Source organism: Hypanus sabinus, chromosome 9, assembly GCF_030144855.1.
Source record: "Hypanus sabinus isolate sHypSab1 chromosome 9, sHypSab1.hap1, whole genome shotgun sequence".
Classification (NCBI taxonomy): domain Eukaryota; kingdom Metazoa; phylum Chordata; class Chondrichthyes; order Myliobatiformes; family Dasyatidae; genus Hypanus; species Hypanus sabinus.
This window is the reverse complement of record NC_082714.1, coordinates 96,422,021-96,441,219: the sequence shown is the minus strand read 5'-3', so window position 1 is coordinate 96,441,219 and position 19,199 is coordinate 96,422,021. Positions and strand designations below refer to the sequence as shown.

At 51.7% G+C, this 19,199-nt stretch overlaps 1 protein-coding gene across 1 annotated transcript in view; it reads right to left on the bottom strand.

Annotated features, from left to right (window-relative positions):
• Positions 1 to 2,064: 2,064 nt before the first annotated feature.
• LOC132399664 (CUGBP Elav-like family member 3) overlaps positions 2,065 to 19,199 on the bottom strand; it is a 107,840-nt gene continuing 90,705 nt past the window's right edge. The window contains exons 11-13 of the mRNA XM_059980300.1: positions 16,911 to 17,054; positions 15,994 to 16,129; positions 2,065 to 5,646 (exon numbers count right to left, since the gene is read on the bottom strand). Coding sequence (XP_059836283.1) covers positions 16,002 to 16,129; positions 16,911 to 17,054 — 272 coding nt within the window. The 3' untranslated portion in view covers positions 2,065 to 5,646; positions 15,994 to 16,001. The remainder of the gene's footprint in view (positions 5,647 to 15,993; positions 16,130 to 16,910; positions 17,055 to 19,199) is intronic.

Here is a 19,199-nt window from a genome sequence, read left to right as displayed (position 1 = left end):
GGTGGGGGAGAGGCTGGAGGGGTTGGAGCTGGGTGGGGGAGCTGGGTGGGGGAGAGGCTGGAGAAGGGGTTGGAGCTGGGTGGGGGAGAGGTTGGAGAAGGGGTTGGAGCTGGGTGGGGGAGAGGCTGGAGCTGGGTGGGGGAGAGGTCGGAGAAGGGTTGGAGCTGGGTGGGGGAGAGGTTGGAGAAGGGGGAGCTGGGTGGGAGAGAGGTTGGAGAAGGGGGAGCTGGGTGGGGGAGAGGCTGGAGGGGTTGGAGCTGGGTGGGGGAGAGGTTGGAGAAGGGGGAGCTGGGTGGGGGAGAGGCTGGAGAAGGGGTTGGAGCTGGGTGGGGGAGAGGCTGGAGAAGGGGTTGGAGCTGGGTGGGAGAGAGGCTGGAGAAGGGGAGCTGGGTGGGGGAGAGGCTGGAGAAGGGGGAGCTGGGTGGGGGAGAGGCTGGAGGGGTTGGAGCTGGGTGGGGGAGAGGTTGGAGAAGGGGGAGCTGGGTGGGGGAGAGGCTGGAGAACGGGTTGGAGCTGGGTGGGGGAGAGGTTGGAGAAGGGGTTGGAGCTGGGTGGGGGAGAGGCTGGAGAAGGGGTTGGAGCTGGGTGGGGGAGAGGTTGGAGAAGGGGTTGGAGCTGGGTGGGGGAGAGGTTGGAGAAGGGGTTGGAGCTGGGTGGGGGAGAGGTTGGAGCTGGGTGGGGGAGAGGTTGGAGAAGGGGGAGCTGGGTGGGAGAGAGGTTGGAGAAGGTGTTGGAGCTGGGTGGGTGAGAGGCTGGAGAAGGGGTTGGAGCTGGGTGGGGGAGAGGTTGGAGAAGGGGTTGGAGCTGGGTGGGGGAGAGGTTGGAGAAGGGGTTGGAGCTGGGTGGGGGAGAGGTTGGAGAAGGGGGAGCTGGGTGGGAGAGAGGTTGGAGAAGGGGGAGCTGGGTGGGGGAGAGGCTGGAGGGGTTGGAGCTGGGTGGGGGAGAGGTTGGAGAAGGGGGAGCTGGGTGGGGGAGAGGCTGGAGAAGGGGTTGGAGCTGGGTGGGGGAGAGGCTGGAGAAGGGGTTGGAGCTGGGTGGGAGAGAGGCTGGAGAAGGGGAGCTGGGTGGGGGAGAGGCTGGAGAAGGGGGAGCTGGGTGGGGGAGAGGCTGGAGGGGTTGGAGCTGGGTGGGGGAGAGGTTGGAGAAGGGGGAGCTGGGTGGGGGAGAGGCTGGAGAAGGGGTTGGAGCTGGGTGGGGGAGAGGTTGGAGAAGGGGTTGGAGCTGGGTGGGGGAGAGATGGAAGAGTGGAGCTGCTTTTGTGTGGGTGGAGGGAGAAGGGGAGGAGGGAGGTGGGTGGAGGGAGGGGGTTAGGGAAGGGATGGAGGTGGGTGGAGGGAGAAGGGGAGGAGGGATGGTGAAGGGGATGGAGGTGGGTGGAGGGAGAAGGGGAGGAGGGATGGGGAAGGGATGGTGGTGGGTGGAGGGAGAAGTGAAAGAGGACTGGGGAAGGGATGGTGTGTGTGGAGGGTGAAGGGGAGGAGGGATGGGTAAGGGATGGAGGTGGGTTGAGGGAGAAGGGGAAGAGCGATGGGATTGTGTGGGTCGAGGGAGAAGTGGAGGAGGGAAGGGGAAGGGATGGAGGTGCATTGAGGGAGAAGGGGAGGAGGGAAGGGATTGTGTGGGTGGGGGGAAGTGGGATGGGGAAGGGATGGAGGTGGGTTGAGGGAGAAGGGGAAGAGGGATGGGATGGTGTGGGTGGGGAGAAGGGGAAGTGGGATGGGGAAGGGATGGAGGTGGGTTGAAGGAGAAGGGGAAGAGGGAAGGGATGGTGGGTATGGGGAGAAGGGATGTGGGAGTGGTGGAGGGGATGGAGGTGAAGTGATGGAAGAGAGGTGAGAGGGGTTGGGGAAGGGATGGGAGGAGAGACGGAAGGACTGAGGAGTGGGTGTGGGAGAAGAGGATGGAAAGGGATGGAGGGGGTTATTTGGGGAGGTGGGAGGTGGAGAGTTTGAATGAGGTAGCCCCTCCACACATCCTGCCTGACTGCCCCTCGCTTTCCCGCAGATGCCAGCTGCAAGGACACATACTACAACTGCGCGGTGGTGGTGCAAGCTCGCCTCTGTGTCTACTCCTACTACAAGATGATATGTTGTGCCTCGTGTACCCACGCCGAGCGGCGAATGAACGGCCAGCGATCTAGAGCAGCGGGCCGTACGGCGGGTGCCTGAACCCGTGGATGGGGGCCAGAATTCTCACGGGTCTTTATTTCACCCAGATCTGTCCACTCGTCTGCTCGATCCCTGGGCTCATCCTCGGGTGAGCGAACTTTCAGCATAACCACAGCTAAACTCTAACAGACGCAATGATAGTTCCTCTATAAGACCAAGCACTCGGATCAGGAATGTGCTCAAAACTATTTATTTATTTATTATATTCGATGGTAGAGGTTGTGGCACTGTGTCACCGGCTCTGTCCAGGGGCAACGGTTCACCACACTCCGGACCTTGTCCTGGGCAGCAGTCTTCGCTGGAGTCTCACAACTTCCTCCAGACTTTATCGCACCCTCCCTCTCTGCAGGCTTCTTTGTTCCGCACCCTTCACCCCGCTCTCAACTCTCTTTCAATAACCTTGGACAGCCACTCCTTCCCACTCTCCCCTCAGCCCCCTCCCTCCTCCTCCATTCCTTCCTCCTCCCTCCCTCCCCCATTCCTTCCTTCCTCCTCCCTCTCTTCCTCTCCCCTATCTTTCCAACCTGTCCCTCCGCTGCCAACACCCCCTCCCCTCTCCTCCTCCTTCCCCTCTCCTTCTTCCCTGCACTCCTCCTCCCACCATCTCCCCTCCCCTCTCCTCTACTTCTCCCTCCCCTCCCGCACTCCCTCTCCCCTCCTCTCCTTCCCCATGAGCACCTATCCTCTCCTCCCTTGAAGCAGGATGTCCGTGGGGATCAGGAGCTGCTTCCAGCCCGATGACTCCCGTGAACATTTACCACCAGACCTGGCCCTCCGTGGCCCCCGGTCTTCAGGGGGAGGACACGGGTCAGACAGTCGAGTGGCCAGATCGCTCTCACCGTCTAGCACCCTTGTCCACCTCACTGTCTCAGATCCTGATGAATCAGTCTCTGTACGCTCTCCCCTGCTTCCCTTGTTCTTCTGCCATAAAAACTTACATAAAGTACAAATCAGAGGCTTCTGTTACCTGTTGCTGGGAACTATTTCAAAGGAATTGCACCATGGAAATCATTAATTTGTAAACTTTCCCTTCGGTTTCCCCTCAGTTAAAAACCTCAGGTGGATCTCCATCCCGAGCAGGCTAGACCCACCCTTGGGTGGTGATCAGATACAGGAAGCTCCCCACCTGCAACCCACTCATGGTGTGGTATGGAGGTCCCTTCAGTCATTCCGAAACAGTCTGCCTTCAGGAGGTTCTCACCGCTGATAACTGCTTCTCGGTAAGTGGCTATCGTCGGTAAGATCTGGAGTAATTGCCTTTTTGAGGTTGTTTTCTGAGGGGCAGGTGAGTCTCCAATTGGGTCAGCTGCATATTTAACCACTGAAACTCTCCGGTCGCTGAGGGGGTCAGGTAGTGAGATTATACCCGCACCTCAGGAGTGTGTGAAGGCACAGTGCAGAGCTGGGGTTCCCAACCATTTATCTTAATGCCATTGACTTCAGGTTGCTATACAAGGAGACTCACTCTGTGTCTGACCCTGGGACGGCGTGGAGGGAGCTTCACCTTGACCTGTGCTGTCCCTTCCCTGGGTGTGTGTGAGACAGCCTTTTCCTACCACTGGACATGTTAAACTGGTGCTCTGTGTTGATGGCCTTGCCTACTGATGATACTACACGGATGGGGTTTGTTATTGAAGATACTGGTACTGGTGTGGCAGCTGGTTCCTGGGTAGTGTGGTGGAGATGAGGGTAGGGATTTTGGTGTGGTCCTTACCCCTGTGTCCTTTCCGAACGCTGGGCTGAAGTGGAGGGTGGGGGCTCTGGAGGTCTTAAATAAAGGAAGATTTTTAAAAAAAGGATGTTTGTCAACACCAGGAAATAATGAATGTTTCTGTCTCTGTGTGAACTGGTATAAGCAAGTGGTGTATGTAATCAGCTCTGGGCGTCTTTCACCTGTGGGTCTTGTTTATGTGAACGTATTTCAAACTTGTGAGTGGGAGCTTTACTGCAGAAACGTTCCTCCCATAAGGCCCAAAGTTGACTGCCGGCCTGCACACATTATTAACCCTGTATTATTACTATTTCCCTCTGGTATAATTTATTTTTTACAAGAAGGAAAGCTGGCAAGCAATTTAAAAGATATATATTTTACACACAAGCCTTGTTTTATGAAAAATAAATTTGGTTGAAGTTACCCTGGCGTCTTTGTAGTGATCTTCCTGTATAAAATGCCTGAGGAGGTGCCGCCAAGCTTGGGGCTGGACACACATTAAAAAGGTTAGGTTTTTGGAAATTCTTTATTGAATGCAATTAAAACAGCAAAAAACAAAATTGCCTTTGTCAATTTTAAATAAAAGAGAATAAATTAACAATAAATTAAGACCTTAAAATCAGAACCCGATTCCAGATTTATTAAACCCTGAATTTTTTCTAACCCTGTTCCATTTGGAGAGGCCTGGACATAACTCCTGAGTGACAGTCTGCTAGGATAACTGAAGGTGTACACATTGTGGATACTGTGTGGGGTTTTAATTTGCCACACTGTGTTAACACAAGCCTCTCCCTCATACATTCTAGGCGCCACCATCTGGCAACATGGAATTAGTTAGATTCAGGCTGGAATTAATTTAATCCATTTGATTATGTACAATAAATATTAAATAGGTTCCAGAGAGAGGGTGAAGAGCAGCCTGTTTTCCAGCAGACGCTGACGCCCCGTCGGTGAATGCGAAGGCTGGTTGTTGTGAACTTGTCCAGTTGGTATGTCTGGTGGGGCCTGGGAGCTCCGTCACCGTGCAGCCTCCCTCCCGCACCCACCCTGTCTGGTGTCCGAGCGTGCTGGCGGTCTGCTCCCTGGGGTGGGAAGGGAAACGCTCCGGGCTGGCAGGGTCTTGTTATCCCGTGACAGCGGTCATGAGCGCCCTGGGGAACCGGATCTGGGGCAGTCACTGTGGCCTCTCCCCTTCCACTTTGCTCTGGGGAGGCAGAGGAAATGTCTCACCTCACTCCCCCCACCCCCACCACCTTATGATGTCTGAAGCAGGATGGGTGGTTTTGTTGCAGTAGCAGGGTGAGGGGAGGGTGGGCAGCTGTTCCCCACACAAAGGGGAAATAGTGGGGGGGGGGTGAGATGCTAAGACCCCTCAGAGAGAGGGAGATTGCTGACCATGTCCTTAAGGTTAGAATGCTTTAGTGTCTCTCTCTCTCTCTTTCCCTAACCCACCATGACCCCTGTGTGTGACCTCCCTGCACCCTGTCCCAGGCAGTGCGTCGGGACCCCAGATCACGGTACCCACCCTGTGATGCTGCCTGGGTGGAGGAGGGGAGATGGTGGGACCGTCTGCTCCATTCTGGCAGTGGGTGCTCGGGTCCGCGTGACATTTCACGCCCGTGGAATCGGCTGGGCTGTCCAGCGAGGAGTCTCCGTTGATCTGTCATCGTGCCAGGAACCGGTTGGGGGGTGGGCGAGGCAGAACTTGAAGTGGGAAGGGCGGGGCGGGGACGAAGTTGGCTTCTTCTGTCTGCAGTGAGTTCAGCCCTGGAACGGAGACAGGAGGAAGAGAGCCGGGGAGGGGGTGGGGGGGGGGCAAAGGGGTGAAGAGAGCAATGGGAAGATGGAGAAAGAAGGTGACAGATGTTGCAGTGAGTACAGATGGACAGCCAGACGCTCCCCATTCAGCTACAGGTAAAACATGCTGCCATCAGCTGCACTGCAATGGATTATGGGTAAGGCGCCCCTCAACGTCTGGCTGCAGTTCCAATTCTGGGTGATATCCTGCAGGGAGCCTGGGAACAGTAAAGGAATGACCCTCCCCCCATCCCCCAACCTCTCCCCACGGATGGTGGAAGGTGCGGAACCTGCTCACCTCCCCTCAGGTTGGCGTGAAACCTGCGGCCAAGGTCTGGGTGGCTGGGCAATTACCCATGGTCCATTGCGGTGCCGTCACCTAGCGCGGGCGCTCATGGCTGCTGCAAGCACTGGGCACACACACAACACACTGCAAATACAGGCCACACGTGTGCAGAATACAGATGTGGATACCAATATATCAACTTAAAACACACAGGCACAAACAAAACACACTGGTTGCTGGAAATGCCCCGTGAGCTTCGTCGTTCCCGTGCCCTCCCCACCCCACCATCATTGCCTACTGAGCAGTGGCCAGCGTGGACTTGCCCAGCTCACGGAAGGACGTGCTGGTGAGTGGGACAGAGTTCCCCGTCCTGGGCTTGACTAACCTTGCTGTTGACGGAGCAGTGGAGCGGTTGCACGCGGTGGTCGGTTCCCAGCTGGGGAATCCTGCCACGTTCGCCCAATGAAAGGGGTAATTAATTGACTCCAACCTCTCGCTCTGAGGGTCCCACCTTGTCGTGAATCCTCAGCCCAACTTGGCTCCCCCAGCCAACTCACGGCCACAGATGTGGACAGCCCTGGCAGCTCACAGAAAGATGACTTACTCTCACCTCTTCACCCTCCCTCGTGATCCGATCTCCATCAATACAGGGACATCACCCCTAGCCTGTCTGTTGTGTTCTTGTTGACCAGCCTCCTAGGTTCTGGAGCTCCATCTACTGGTCAACACCTCTGCATAGCCATTGGGTACAAGATCAGAATTAGGCCATTCAGCCCATCGAGTACACCCCACCATTCAATTATGCTTTGCAAACCCATTCTCCGGCCTTGTCCCTATAAACCTTAACCCCCTTATCAATCAGTCTCTGCCTTAAATGCACCCAGTGACTTAACTTCCACAGCCCTCGAAGGCAACAAATTCCACATGAAGAATAATTCCTCCTCAGTTCTGAGACTGTGCCCTCAGATCCTCCAGCCAGAGACAAACCCTTCAGAGGCATACCGCACAAGGCAAGTCCCTTTACTCCATCTTGTCCATGGTGATTTTGTTGCCCAGTGAGTGAGTCCTCTCTGCCTGTCTTTGGTCCATAGATCTCTATCCTTGTACTTATCTAGATGGTTGTTAATGTGCCCACTTCAATCTCTTGCCTGTAATCTTGTGCCCTCTTGTGTTTTGGCACCTCCTCCTGAGAGGAAGAAAGGCTGTTTGTTTTTACCCTATCAGTGCCCCTCATGACCTTGGATCTATCAGGTCTGCCCTCAATCTCCTAAATTCCAGTCTATGCAGTCTCTCCTTGTAGCTCGGGGCCATGAGTCTAGGCAAAATCCTGGTAAATCTCTTCCGCACTCTTTCCAGTTTCATGACGTCTTTCCTAATACAGGGTGACCAAGGCTGTACACTACTCCAAGTACAGGTTCACCTGCAGCATAACATCCCACCTCCTGTACCCAGTGCCCTGACTGCTGAAGGCAAGACTCAGCTACTAATGGAGACATCCCCTCTGCATCCACTCTATTCAGCCCCTTTTGGTGGATCTCCCTCAGTCAGACTCAATGTGCTTTTGATGAACCCTCACTGACTGCTCAGCGCTGTTCTCCTGGCTGCTCTGGAGAAGAAATTGGACCACCCAGGCAATACCTTGACCCGATGCCCAGTGTCTTGTTGTCCAGCTCAGTCGGTGGGCACTAGGTGAACCGCCAGCAGTGGCAGGGGTAGGAATGGGTAGCAGATTGGGCACCAGGGTAGTGTAGCAGTTAACATGACACTATTACGGAGTTTGGAGTTCAATTCCGGTGTCCTCTGTAAGGAGTCTGTACCTCCACCACGTGGAACACGACGGTTTTCCCCGGGTCTTCTGGTTTCCTCCCACAGTCCAAAGACCTACTGGATAGGTTAAATGATATTGTAAATTAGGCTCGGGCTAAATTGGGGTTGTCAGAGGTTGCTGGGCTGTGCGGCTTAGTAGGCCAGGAGGCCCATTCTGCGCTGTACCTCTAAGTAAATAAATGAGAGTGATGGACAGACAGAGAGCAGGTCAAAGTTCAGCTACTACTGGCACTGAGGCAAGTAACACGTGAACCACACTGTAACGTGAGAATTTGATTCTCTGAAGGCAGCAGAGGAGATGATTGAAAATAAAACCAACCAGAACATAAAATCCAATGAAACAACATCTATGCAACTGGAACCACGGTCAAAGAAAGAAAATACACGGCACAATTGCAATAAAATACTGGGCACACGTCATGCAATGCAGCGAGACTGTGACGTGACAGCTTTCAGATATCTTTACTGTTTGCAAAAAAAACACCACAGTTCCAGCGATGCAACTTACAAGGCGGGACCTACGAGCCTCCAGCGACACCCACGGGCCTGCTGGGCACCGGCCGAGAGGGGTGGTGCTGAGTGCGCGTCCACTCTTGTCCCCAATACGCTTTTGTGTTTAAAGGAACAGTTTGGTTTGTGTGGGGAGTGACTCTCCTCCCACCCCCCTCTCGGGCACCACCCTCGGGTTTGGGGGCTTTACTGGTGGGGTTAGTTTTGTTTTTGTCCAAATGAAATTCAAACAAAGAAGGCCAGGGGCGGAAAGAGAGGGCGGGAAGGGGGGAAAGAGGGAGAGAGGGAGGGAAGGAGGAAGGGGAAAAAGGGGGGCAGGAAGAAAGGAGGGAGGGAAGAGGTAAGTAGGGAGGGATGGAGTGAGTAGGGGAGGGGAGGCGGAGAGGTGTTGGTGAAGAAGGGATAGATTCAAATAATAAAAAAAACAGAAAAAAGGAAAAGAAAAGTCAGCATCAGATTTTGTTTATAACACAATAGTTTTGTTTTTTTCTAATAAAAGGGTCTATAAGGGAGAAAGTGAAAGGGGCGGGGTTCACACACAGGGTACGACACAAAGACTGAACAAGGGTAGGAGGGTGACATCAGCTCAGCTGAAAGGTCAGGCACACAAACAACAACACAAATCCACACCAATCCCACACCGTTTGACCTCCTGGGTTCCTCACCACCCATCAGCTCAGCCCACTCTGCCGTCGGAGGCAAGGTCCCCTTCGTTCCACCCCGGCACAGGGTGAACCCTCCAGTGGTGAGGCTCTCCTCCGGGCGGGGGATGTGGGGTCAGAATCCACCTTCCCCACAGTTTGAATGTACCTCCTCGGCACTGGTTTCTGATGTGAGTCATAGGGGATGGTTGGGAGAGCACGTGTGCGACTCTGTTCCCACTCTCATGGGGCCAGGCCTCAGCTGATAGGGGAGGTGCTGGGGTGGAAGTGTTGGGCCTGAGTGCAAGATATTGGAGGAGTGGTGGACAGCAAGGAAGACCATCAGAGCTTGCAGCACGATCTGGGCCAACTCGAAAAATGGCAGATGGAATTTAATGTATGAAAGTGTGAATGTGTTGCACTTTGGAAGGATAGATGGTGATGTCACTTCTTATAGTCACATGTACCAATATACAGTGAGAAGCTTGCCTTGCGGTTTATTGCAGTAGGACACTGAGGATTACGGCAGAACAGAGGGATCTGGGAATACAGATCCATAATCCCCTGAAAGTGGCATCACAGGTACATAGGATCACAAAGAATTCACCCTGCAGTACGAGAAGGAGAAGATAAAATGGAGTATAACAATAACACAGTGGAGTAAAGGGAATTACGGGTGTGTGGAATGCACTGCCAGTGGTGGTGGTACAGGCAAACACAATGAGGTCTTTTAAGAGTTCTTAAGTATACGGAGCTTAGTAAAATAAAAGGCTATGTGGTAGGGTAATTCTAGGCAGTATCCAGAGTAAGTTACATGGTCAGCACAAATTTGTGGGCCAAAGGGTTTGTAATGTGCTGTAGATTTTTAAAAACTGAGCGAAGAGATGGCCAAAGTTGATTGGAAGGGGATACTGGCAGGGACGACGGCAGAACAGCAATGGCTGGTAGTTATGGGGAGGTATTCATGGGGGATTTAAAAAAAAGGAGCATTTTGCATTTGTTTTCACTGCCGAAGACACCTGCAGAGTGCTGGAAATTCGAGTGTCGGGGGCAGAAGTGAACATTGTGGCTGTTACTTAAGAGAAGGTGCTTGGGAAGCTGAAAAGCCCAAGGGTAGATCAGTCACCTGGACCAGATGTACTACACCCCAGGGTTCTGTAAGAGGTGGCTGAAGAGATTGTGCATGCATTAGTAATGATCTTTCAAGAATCATTCAATTCTCGAATAGTTCCTGAGGACTGTAAAATTGCAAATGTCACTCCACTCTAAGAATGGAGGAAGGCAGAAGAAAGGAAATTATAGACCAGTTAGTCTGTCCTCAGTGGTTGGAGAGTTGTTGGAGTCCATTATTAAGGTTGAGGTTTCGAGATTCTTTGAGTACATGATAAAATAGGCCAAAGCCAGCATTGCTTTTTAAAGGGGCAATCTTGCCCCTTCTTGTCTGGAAATTCTGTGAGGAAATAACAAGCAGAATAGTCGAAGGAGGGTCGGTGGATGCTATTTACTTGGATTTCCAGAAGGCCTTTGACAAAGTGCTGCACATGAGGCTCTTAACAAAGAACCCAAAGTATTACAGGAAAGGTGCTAGCATGAATAGACGACCGGCTGATGGCAGGAACCAAAGAGTCAAAATATTCAGGTTGACTGATATCAAGTGGTGTTCCACAGGGTTTGGCATTGGGACCACTTCTTCTGACATTATGTGTCAATGACTCGGTTCTGTGGCCAGGTTCGCAGATGATCTAAAGATAGGTTGAGGGGCAGGTAGTTTGCAGAAGGATTTGGACAGATTGGGAGATTGGGCAAAGAAGTGACAAATGGCATATAGTGTAAGGAAATGTATGGTCATGCACTTTGGTAGAAGAAATAAATGTTTAGACTACTTTCTAAACTGGGAGAAAATTCAAAAATCCCAAGTGCTAAGGGACTTGGGAGTTCTTGTGCAGGATTCCCTGGTTTGCAGGTTGAGCTGGGGATAAGGAAGGCAAATGCACTGTTAGCATTCATTTTGAGGCGATATAAGAGCAAGGACGCTGAGCTGAGGCTTCATAAGGCAGTGATCAGACCACGCTTGGAGTATTGTGAGCAGTTTGGAGCCCCTTATCTACGAAAGTTTGTGCTAGCATTGGAGGAAGTCCAGAGAAGGTTTGTGAGAATGAAAGGCTTATATGTGGAGCATTTGATGGCTCTGGGCCTGTACTAGCTGAGATTTAGAAGAATGAGAGGGGATCGCATTGAAAGCTATGGAATAGTGAAAGGCCTAGACAAAGTGGATGTGGAGAGGATGTTTCCTATAGTGAGGGAATCTAGGACTAGAGGAAACAGCCTCGAAATAGAAGGGTGTCCATTTAGAACAGAGATGAGATGAATTTCTTTAGCCAGAAGGTAGTGAATCTATGGAATTCATTGCCATGGACAGCCAATTCACTGGATATATTTAAAGCAGAGGTCAGGGCATTAAAAGTTACTGGGGGAGGTAGGAGAATGGGGTAGAGACGCACAGTAAATCAGCCATGATGGAATGTCAGAGTAGACTCAATGGGCTGAATGGCCTAATTCTGCTCCGATATCTTATCAACATCATTGTGTGCAGTTTTGGTCACCTACATAGGAAAGATGTAAATAAGATTGAAAGAGTGCAGAGATAATTTATAAGGATGTTGCTGGAACTAGAGGTTCTCAGTTATAGAGAAAAGATGAAAAGGTTAAGACTTTATCACCTGGAGCGTAGGAGAACGCAGGGAGTTTTGGTAGAGATATGCAGAATTATAAAGTATCGATAGATAGAATAGAAGCAGACTTTTTCCACTGAGGTTGGGTGAGACTATTACCAGGGATCATGTGTTAAGGGTGAAGGGTGAAATGTTTAAGGGGACCATGAGGGGTAACTTCTTCAGCCAGAGGGTGGTGGGTATGTGGAATGAGCTGCCAGTGCAAAGGGTAGATGTGGGTTTGATTGCAATACTTAACCAAGTTTGGCTAGTGTATGGACAGAAGGGGTATGGAGGGCTATGGTCCGGGTAAGGGTCAATGGGCCTTGGCAGAGAATCAGGTTGGCATGGACTGGATGGGCCAAAGGGCCTGTTTTTGTGCTGTAGTGCTCTGTGATTGTATATCTATACTCAAAAGAGGATTTCACAACTTGGCTTCTAAGTGAAATGGAAGAGCAGTATGGGCGGGCGGGGGGGAACGTTGGTGGAAGGAGGTGCAGGCATCAGCCTTGCTACTTAGGATGGTGGAAAGTGGGAGAAAAATCCCGGCTTCTTTTGGGAATTCAGAACCACCTTATGCTGGGAACTGAGCGATTGGGAGAGAAGCTGGAAATTAAAGGGTGGCAGTGTTTGGCATTTCTGCTCTGACAAGTTATCATAGACCTGCAAAGTTGATAAGCAGCCTCGTTGTCCATTACTGAAGAAACTTGTGTAAGTCTACAAAATGAACAAAATACTTATGTACTACTGATGGAACTGGAGTTCATTTAGAACTTGGTTGCTCCACTATCAAAACAAAAAGCTTCATGTGTCAGTTTGTTAATGGAATCTGTACCCCAATGTTAAACAATGTTTGGAAAAGAGAAATAGAGGAACCCGGTCTCCGTGGCAACAGCCATCACAGATAGGTTTGTTAAACCCTTTCTCATGGTGAGACTGATCATTAATAACATTCTAATCTCACCAAACGGTTCTGAAAACATTATCTCAGAAGCTGGTGGTGCCAGCTGGGGAAAGCTGGGGAACTTGTCACGGGAGTGTTAGTTGAAATTATTTCACATATTTCAAAAAAAAACCCCAAAGGCTTTTCTTCTTGTTTGATTTGATCACAGGGCGGAAAGGGTTCCGTTATGTTAACCAGCTGAGATGAAGAGCATTCCCCATCTACAGCTCCTCCTTCACCGCAACATCCCATCCTAGCCCCGTCACCCCCACACCCCCTGTCATCTTCCCAGCCCCACACATTTGAACATCACACACTAGTACCCTTCAATATCCCACCCTCCTTCAAAGTGCCATCCAGTCTGACTCCACCGTTTAACATCGCTCTTCCTCCGGCTCAGCACTGGAACAAAAGGCAGAATGCCCAGAAAGCTCAACGGGTCAGGCAGCATCTGTGGAGGCTGAAGGCGTAAGTCAACATCTCAGGTCCAGACTGAGAAGAAATATATGTGGCGGAGGCAGAGAGGCTGGTAGGAGATTGGTGGAACGAGGTTGGGAGGGGGTGGGAGCGGTAAACAAAGAGAAAGAAGACCATGTGGGGGCTCACCTGACACTGCAAAGTTCAATGTCAATACCATTGGGTTGTCAACTCCAAGTGAGAGGTCAGACTTCAATTTACTCTTGTCCTCACCCCGGCCATGGGGCAGAGGGGCCAGTGTCTCTGAGTAACCAGAAGCTCAAGATGATCACTGCAGACCAAAGGCAGGAGCTCCACAAAGTAGTTGCCCAGTCTGTGCCCGGTCTCGCCAAAGTAGGGGAGGCCATATTGTGAGCACTGAATGCAGTTGGCTGGGTCAGAAGAGCTGCCTTACCCGGGAGGGCTCTTTAGGTCCTTGGATGGTGGTGAGGGAAGAGGTAGAGAGACAGGCGCTACAACTCCTATGGTTGCAGGGCATGGTGCCAAAGGTGGGGAGGGCAGGGTGAGGAAAGATGAGGTGACCAAGGAGGCACAAAGTGAGTGGTCCTTGCACAAAGCAGGAGGGAGGTGGTAGGGAGGAGGGGAAGTTATGACTATTGTTGTTTCACCTGCGGAAAGGGGATGGATAAGATGACCAGGGAGTTGCAAAGAGAGTGGTCCACAAAACAGAAGTAGGGGGTGGGGAAGAGAGATGTGACTGGTGGTGGGATCACAGAAGAACTCGGAGAGGGTGGCGGAAAGTATGTTGGACGCAGAGGCTGCTGGGGTGAAAAGTGAGAAACGAGGGGATCTATTTCTGTTTCATCTGGGGAGAGGGCTTGTTGGGGATGGCGGGAGCAGGTGTGTGGGAAATGGAGAGATGTGTGAGGGTTCTGCCAATGACGACAGAGGGAAGTCATGTTTCTGGGACATTTTAGAGAGCAGATGTGAGTGAGCTGGAGAAATAGAGGGAAAGGGGCAGTGTTCCTGCAGGAGGAGGTGCAGTCGAGGTAGCTGTGGGAGTCGGTGGGTTTACAGAAGGTACAGACGATAATCCTGCCTTCCGTGATCCAGAAAGGGAAGGGAAACATTAGAAGCTGTGCAGGTGAACTGGAGCGGAGGGGTGTCTGGTGACAAAGGGGATGAGATCAATGTGTTCCACATGGAGGGACACCAGAATAGGCTGGGAAGAAGAACTGTTCCATGTAGCTGGGGGCCAGAGATACCCCCTTCATCAGGAAGTGGGAAGATTCGAAGGAGATGGTAGAGGGCCTGGAGAAATTCTGCCCAGCCAATGAGTGTGCGGATGGAGGTGTTCCCATTGGAATTTTGTTCAGGATAGAGAGAGAGCTTCCTGACTGGTGATGGATGAGTGCAGACACTGAACGTCCATGTTACAGATGAGCCAGTCAAGACCAGGACATTGGTACCAGGAGTTACTGAAGTGGTGGAGGTCCTGTCTTACCCTAACCGTAAGTCCTCTTTACAGTTCTTGGATCAGAGACAGAGGTGGGCAGCACGGGATTGGGGCACTATCAGGCTGGAGCAGGGGACAGGAGATAGGCTGATGTGATGAGACGTGCAATGGTCTAGAATATGGTGGCCTGGTTTTGGACAGTGGGGTCAAGCTGGGGGCATCAGAAAGTTGGTGTTTGCCTCTGCCAGACAATGACAGCAACGCCGTCATCTGCAGGCTTGACGAGGAGGTCGGATCGGGGTGAGTGGAATCAAGGCGGCCGGTGTCATGTCAGTCATCGAAAAGCTCGAGAGATGCACCAAGGCCTGATGCGGGGGGTGTGGAGACACAAGGAGGGGGTAGTCAGTGGGGCTGAGGATTCCCAGCTAACGATGGAGTGAACAGTCCCGTGTGGTGTTAGGCCCGTAACTCGCTGCAGTGCGGGCAGACGGTACGTGGCTAAACGAGAACGCTCAGGGTAGTGGCAGGGCTCCTGAGGATGTGAGACTGCCTGACAATCGAACTGCTCCGCACTGTTCAGCGAGGGGCGGAGCAGGGCGTGTGACTTGGGATCAGCAGAGGGGCCTATGAGGAAAGTGGTGGCTGGACAATGGCTTTCATTTCAGCCCTGGTTTTACCCTACACGTGGCTTGGCCTTTAATTGATTTGGGGATTATTTAAAGCCTTCCTTCTCTCACACACAAGCTGAGTGCTGATCTGGCTATAATGGGGTGCAGAAACCTTGCACCCCAGGTCACTCTTTGTCTCTGCAGCCCTAAACTGAGTGAGCCCCTGTTACCCGTTCCCCAACCTCAGAGTGACCTCAAAATCAACCCTCACCCCCCTCCCACTGGTGGCTTCACTGCGTCAATGGCCAATTCACTTGTAGCTTCCAGAAACAGGGCAACACCCATGGGAAGGTATGAGTTTAACGCATCACTGCCCTCAGGGATGCGGGGGGGTGGGGGGGGGCGCGGAAATGTGTGGGTGAGCTGATGTTCCGATCCAGTCCAGGGAATAGTCAATGCCAGAGGATTTATTTTTAAATCTAGAGGACGGTGAAACTGTAGAATTCATTGTTCAATGTTCATAAGGAATACTGAACAGCCCAGACAGAGCGGATGTGGAGAGGATGTTTCATGTATTGGCAGATTCTAAGACCAGAGGGCACAGCCTCATATTAGAAGGATGAGGGGGAATCTCTCTGGCCAGACGAGGTGAACCTGTGGAATTCATTGTCACAGATGGATGTTGAGGCCAAGTTGTTGGGTATATTTGAAGCAGAGTTTGATAGTCAGGGTGTCAAAGGTTACGGGGAGAAGGCAGGAGAATGGGGTTGAGAGGGGTAATAAATCAGCCACAATGGGCCAAATGGCCTAATTCTGCCCCTTTGTCCTGTGGACCCTGAACTCTCTGGCAGTTGGGGATGTTAATCTCAGGTCAGTGGAGGGTGGGTTTATTCTGTGCCTGGACACGTAGCCACGTACCTGCTGCTCTAGTACGGCCTGTTGGCATCCTTCGGCCTCTTCAGCTGCACTTTTAACCTTTTCATGCCGATCTGGAATCCGTTCATGGCCTGGATGGAGGTCTGAGCACTGGCCGGGTGGTCGAAGCTGACGAACCCTGCCCGGGGGTCGCAGGAGTAAACAGGGTAAAGAGACGTGGATCTACCCCGCACCCCTCCCTGCCCAAACACATCGCCGTCTGACTCCCACCTCCCAGGCGAGTAGGCTCCGTGAATAGCCAGCAGCAACTGGCTTTAGTATGCTGGCTGCTGTGATTGGGGGGGGGGGGGGCAGTGGTCAGTTCATGCACAGCAAGATTCCATTACTATAGCAATCACCACTTCCAGTGAAGTATATTGATTGGACAAAGAGAGGCTTCAACTCCCACAGACTGGAGCTCCCTCACCATCCTTTTTTGCAGTGCAGAGCTCCCTCACCACCCCTCCAACAGCTGTGATACTCCCTCACTGTCCCTCCCCACAGAGTGGTGCTCCCTCTCCACACCCCCCACAGTGTGGTGCTCCCTCACTGCCTCTCCTCATAGTGTGGTGCTCCCTCTCTGCACCCCCACAGTGTGGTGCTCCCTCACTACCCCTCCCCACAGTGTGTTGCTCCTTCACTACCCCTCCCCACAGTGTGATGCTCCCTCACTGTCTCCCCACAGTGTGATGCTCCCTCACTGTCTCCCCACAGTGTGGTGCTCCCTCACTGCCCTTCAACAATACAGAGTTTCTCTGTGACACTGCCAGTGCTGTGTTGTGCTGAGGGTCACGCTGATATACAAGTGTGTCCTTATATTCCACAGTTTCACCGTCACCACGCACTGAGCGTCCGGTAACAACACGGGTTAAACCACAAGCTGTAGACCGACCACCCCCCCTACCCTGGGCACCACTCACCGAAACATTTACTCTGATTGGTGGCGCGGTCGACAAACACCTTGGCAGAAATGACATTGCCGAACGGCAGGAACATCTGCAGCAACTCGAAGTCGGTGAATTCCTGGGGCAGGTGGTAGATGAAGATGTTGCAACCCTCTGGGCCTGGCATCGGACAGGGACAGAGAGCAGATCACAAAGGGCAGCGGTGGGACCACCCACAGCCATATACTACCCCCCCGACCCATCCCACCCAAATAAGACATTGTTTTACTAATGTCACAGGTGCCACACTGTCACAGTGCAGGTCGGAGTGGCAACATCCCTTATTCTGTCTAGGTAGCCTTCAACCTGATTGCACAGCCATCGATTTCTCCAACCTCCGGTAACTTTCCCCCCCTCTCCTTCCTTCCCTATTCTTCTGTTTCCTACTTTGGCCTCTTACTTTTCCTCAACTGCCTATCTATCACCTCTTCTTGGTGCCCCTCCTCCTTCCCTTTCTCCCATGGTCCACTCTCCTCTCCAATCAGATTCCACCTTCTTCAGCCCTTTACCTTTTCCACCTATCACCTCCCAGCTTCTCACTCCATCCGCCTCCCCCATCCACCTGGCTACACCTATCACCTTTTAGCTTGTGTTCCATCCCCACCCCCACCCTCTTATTCTGGCTTCCACCCCCTCTCTTTACAGTCCTAATGAACGGTCTCGGCCCAAAACGTCAACTGTTTATTCATTTCCGTAGATGCTGCCTGATCTCCTGGGTTCCTCCAGCATTTTGTGTGTGCCAAGGGGCTTCATGAAGATGTTACTGAGTCTTGAGGGTCTGAGTTATGGAGAGGGGTTTGGAGTTTACCCATGGAGTGAAGGAGGTTGTGATGGTAGTGTAGCATGCCCCTACTATGGCTCAGGGTGTTAGAGTTCGATTCTGACATTATCCGTAAGGAGTCTGTACGTCCTCCCTGTGAAATGCATGGGTTTTCTCCGGGTGCTCTCGTTTCCTCCCACAGTCCAAAGACCTGCCAGTTAGTCGGCTAATGGGTTGTTGTAAATTGTCCCGAAATTAGGTTAGGGTTAAATCGGAGGTTGCTGGGCGACGCAGTTTGCAGGTCAGAATGTCCTGCTCCACATTGTATCTCACTAGGTAAAAAAGTAAATAGAAGAGGATTGATTTTATAGAAGTTTATACAATCAGGGGGAGCAGAGAGAGGGTGAGAGGACTCACTACTTTTCCCAGGGGTTGGACAATCAGGAACTCAGGGCATAGGTTTCACGTAGGAGAGGAGAGAGCAAATAGGAACCTGAGGGAGATCTTTTTCACCCAGAGCATATGAAATGAGCTGATGAAGCTGATTGGGACAGGTACAATAACAACATTTTACAAGGTACTTGGATAAGCAGGCTTGAGAGGGACATGGACCAAAAGTGCAAATGTGACAAGCTTGTATGGACGTCTTGGGCTGTTCAGATCAGGTAAGTCTAAGGACCTGCTTCCGTACTCTATTGCGCTGCACCGAGATACTGTGAAAAGCTTTTGTTTGCATGTTATGTTGAAGGTGTTCCCATACTGTAAAAGGACTAGATGAGATTGAGTTTGTCAAATGTGTTCAGGGAAGTTTCCTTCAGCAGTCCCAATGAGAGAGCGTGCGATCCTGGATTAAGGAAAGAGGCAGAGCAGGTGACGGAAGTTTGCGTGGGGGAACACTTTGCATCCAGTGACCACAATGCCTTTAGTTACAAAGTAAATATGCAAAGAGATAGTTCTGGTTCTCAGGTTGAGATTCTAAATTGGAGAAAGGCCAATTTTTTGATGGTATCAGAAATGATCTGGCAAGTGTGGATTGGGACAGGCGGTTTTCTGGCAAAGGTGTTCTTGGAAAGTGGGAAGCCCACAAAAATAAAATTCTGAGAGTGCAAAGCTGGTATGTGCCTGTAGGAATAAAAGGTAGAGATATCAAGTGTAGGGAACCCTGGTTTGCAAGAGATATTGAGGCATTGGTTAAGAGAAAAAAGGAGGTGCATAATAGGTATAGGCAGGTACTTGAGGAGTACAAGAATTGCAAGAGAACACTTAAAAAAGAAATACGAAGGGCTAAAAGAAGACATGAGGTTGCTCTACCAGACAAGGTGAAGGAGAATCCCAAGGGATTCTATGGATATGTTAAGAGCAAAAGGATTGCAAGGGAAAACATTGGTCCTCTGAAAGACCAGAATGGTAATCCATCTGTGGAACCAGAAGAAATGGGTGAGATCTTAAATGCATTCTTTGCATCCGTATTTGTTCGGAAGACTAATATGGTGTCTAGAAGCGAG